Here is a 3,270-nt window from a genome sequence, read left to right as displayed (position 1 = left end):
AAGCTGCACATTTCTACTTTAATTCTGAGTGAAAGAAACTACTTTACAATGCACAGCTTTAAGGTACAGTTATAGAAATCACTTAGATGTTTTAAGAATTTAGAAAAAGTCATACGAATAAGGGAATACAATTGTGATTTATTTTTAACCAAAATTGTGGCACTACATTACATGTTTCTGATAGTATACAGTATTACATATAAATTTCACACAGAATCATATTGTTTTTTAGTGTGGAAAATTTTAAAGCAAGGTTCCAGGCAGAGTGCAACGCCACACTGTTCACATTCGTATCGTGTCTCTTTGCGAGAAGCCTTGCCACTCTGTTTCTTGCTCCTGGAACTGCACACGTGACACACACGAGCAGCATACTTCTTAGTAGTTGCAGGTATGTGCTGCAAAAAATGTCTCTTTGTTAGCCGACCTACAGTTCCTTCATTTCTTGGAATGAATTCAAGTGTGTCGTCTTCAACAAGCTGAACTGCAAGCACTGTTATAAAGTCTGTTATTGTAATTTTCTTCCTGTGCACTGCATTGTACAGCCAAAATGCATTTGATACTCCCATAAGCAGCAAATGGAAATATAATTTTCGCCACCATTTCACAGTTCTGTGCTGGAACGGATTGTACTGCAGGCGTTGGTCTCCAATATCCACTCCAATTTTATTGAGGTTGTAATCAAGTACCTGAAGTGGTTTCAATACTACAGACCCATTTCTCTTAGTATGCGTACCAAATGTTGCTTGATGCCTTGTAGACAATGTATACACATCTCTCTTATCTTTCCACTTCATTGCCAATACATTATCTTTACGCCGAAAAGACATTTCGCCCTTTTTCAGCTTAGCAGATACTAAATCTTTAGGCAATCCTTTCCTGGATTTGTTCACAGTACCAACAGCTCCAGTGCCTTTCTCTGCCAGTTGCTGAAATAGCTCTGGACTGGAATAAAATCGATCTAAATACACAGTGTGGCCTTTGTTCAGCAAGCTGCTGTCAGACAACAATCGCAAAATAACCGCAGACGAAGAATTGTCAACAACATGCTTACCAGCATAAACTTCAAAATTTACAACATAGCCACTACTGGCTTCAGCAACAGCATATACTTTCAGTCCATACTTATGAGGCTTATTTTGCATGTAAACACGGAAACTCACACGACCTCGAAATGGGCAAATTCCTTCATCAATTGTCACTTTTTCTGAGGGACGATATGCCTGGATACATCGCTCCTTCAAATTATTATAATATGGCAAAACTTTGTAAAGTGGATGAAATCCATCTTCGCCTGGTTTTTTCTGATTTGAATTGTCAACAAGATGCAAGCATGACAGTATCTGAGTGAAACGCAAACGGCTCATGACATGGGGACAAAAGTTACAACTAAGAACAGGATTAGTGCTCCAATGGTCCGCAATTTTGGGCTTTTTCGAAACACACATGTGGAAAATAATACCCAAGAAACGCCTCATCTCACTTATAGTCACTGGCTTCCACGAACTCAAAACTGAATGGGGCTTCAGATTATTTCCTCTTCTTTTCTTCTGTATTGTCTGTGATGCATACAAATTTGTCTGTCTCTTGAGTTCATTTACGTCACTGTCAGTAAGGAACACTTTACTGCAATCCAGTACAGAACTCGACTCATCAATATCCACTAGTATCTGCCTGGGTGTCGTGTTGACAGGCAGAGGTCGGTAGGTGTCAACTGCAGTCCACTCACTGTCTTTCGGATACGGCACAGCTGCTGGATTTGAAGCAACACCTTCAACATCATTCTCGTCTTCATCTGAAGACAAACTGTCATCAATCTCGTCTTCTAAAAAGAATATCACATTATGTGTAACTACATACATCGTTTACACATGTTCAACAGATATGTGCGTACTGCACAATTACGTGGAAAATTCGGAAATACGTACCTTCAAACACACCATTGCATTCAGAATCGTCTGAATCACTCTCTACATTATCCAGAGTGTCGCTATGATTGATCAAATCCGCAATTTCTGCGTCTGATAAACCGCGCCGAAACATGATGACAAACAACTGAATGATATACAGACTGAGAACGCAAAGATAAGTTTTAACATGAATTACAGCGCTGCCGTGACATCTATGGACGCATTTTGTTAATAAACATCTGAAAAACGTATAGCGCTGGCCAAACCCGTAGAAATAACGTTGCAGTGTTTTGAATGAAATTAAATGTAGCGGCCCGTAAATTTTACGGGCTTGGTGATTCTCGCGCGATCCCAGGCCCGTAAATTTTACGGGCTTGGCGCTTAGAGTGTTAATTCTGATGTAATTTCAGTGTTTCATCGTCAATGTGTATGTAAAAGGAATACATTGAACCTGCAATGGTGTATCGGAAATTAATACTGGTCTCATAGGAATGGATCAAAGCACAGACTCTAAGAAGTCTCACTCTTCTTGCACTTAAGGCGGCATTGTGCCTTTTGTATTTAATTCCGAAGTAATTTCAGTGTTTCATCGTCATTGGAAATGTCCAAGGAATACATTGAACGCGCAGTGGTGTATCGGAAACTAATACTGGTCTTATAGGTAAGGATCAAAGCAGAGACTCTAAGAAGTCTCACTCTTCTTGCATTTAAGGCGGAATTGTGCCTTTTGTATTTAAATCTGATGTAATTTCAGTGTTTCATCGCCAATGTGTATGTAAAAGGAATACATTGAACCTGCAGTGGTGTATCGAAAACTAATACTGGTCTCATAGGAAAGGATCAAAGCGCAGACTGTAAGAAGTCTCACTCTTCTTGCATTTAAGGCGGTATTGTGCCTTTTGTATTTAATTCCGATGTAATTTCAGTGTTTCATCGTCAATGTGAAGGTCCAAGGAATACATTGAACCTGCAGTGGTGTATCGGAACTAATACTGGTCTCACAGGATAGGATCAAAGCACTGACTCTAATAAGTCCCACTCTTCTTGCACTTAAGGCGGCATTGTGCATATTGTATTTAATTCCGATGTAATTTCAGTGTTTCATCGTCAATGTGTGTGTAAAAGGAATACATTGAACCTGCAGTGGTGTGTCGGAAACTAATACTGGTCTTATAGGAAAGGATCAAAGCACAGACCCTAAGGTGTCTCACTCTTCTTGCATTTAAGGCGGCATTGTGCCTTTTGTATTTAATTCCGACGTAATTTCAGTGTTTCATCGTCAATGTGAATGTCCAAGGAATACATAGAACCTGCAGTGGTGTATCGGAAACTAATACTGGTCTCACAGGAAAGGATCAAAGCA

General features: G+C 39.7%; 1 protein-coding gene across 1 annotated transcript; it reads right to left on the bottom strand.

Annotated features, from left to right (window-relative positions):
- Nucleotides 1–206: 206 nt before the first annotated feature.
- On the bottom strand, nucleotides 207–1,859 carry LOC124616660 (piggyBac transposable element-derived protein 4-like). Its single transcript, XM_047144989.1, has one exon. It carries the CDS (start codon nucleotides 1,857–1,859, stop codon nucleotides 207–209), a length of 1,653 nt encoding a protein of 550 aa, XP_047000945.1.
- Nucleotides 1,860–3,270: the final 1,411 nt, after the last annotated feature.

The sequence above is a fragment of the Schistocerca americana genome, chromosome 5, assembly GCF_021461395.2.
Source record: "Schistocerca americana isolate TAMUIC-IGC-003095 chromosome 5, iqSchAmer2.1, whole genome shotgun sequence".
NCBI lineage: Eukaryota > Metazoa > Arthropoda > Insecta > Orthoptera > Acrididae > Schistocerca > Schistocerca americana.
This window is presented reverse-complemented; position numbering and strand designations above follow the sequence as displayed.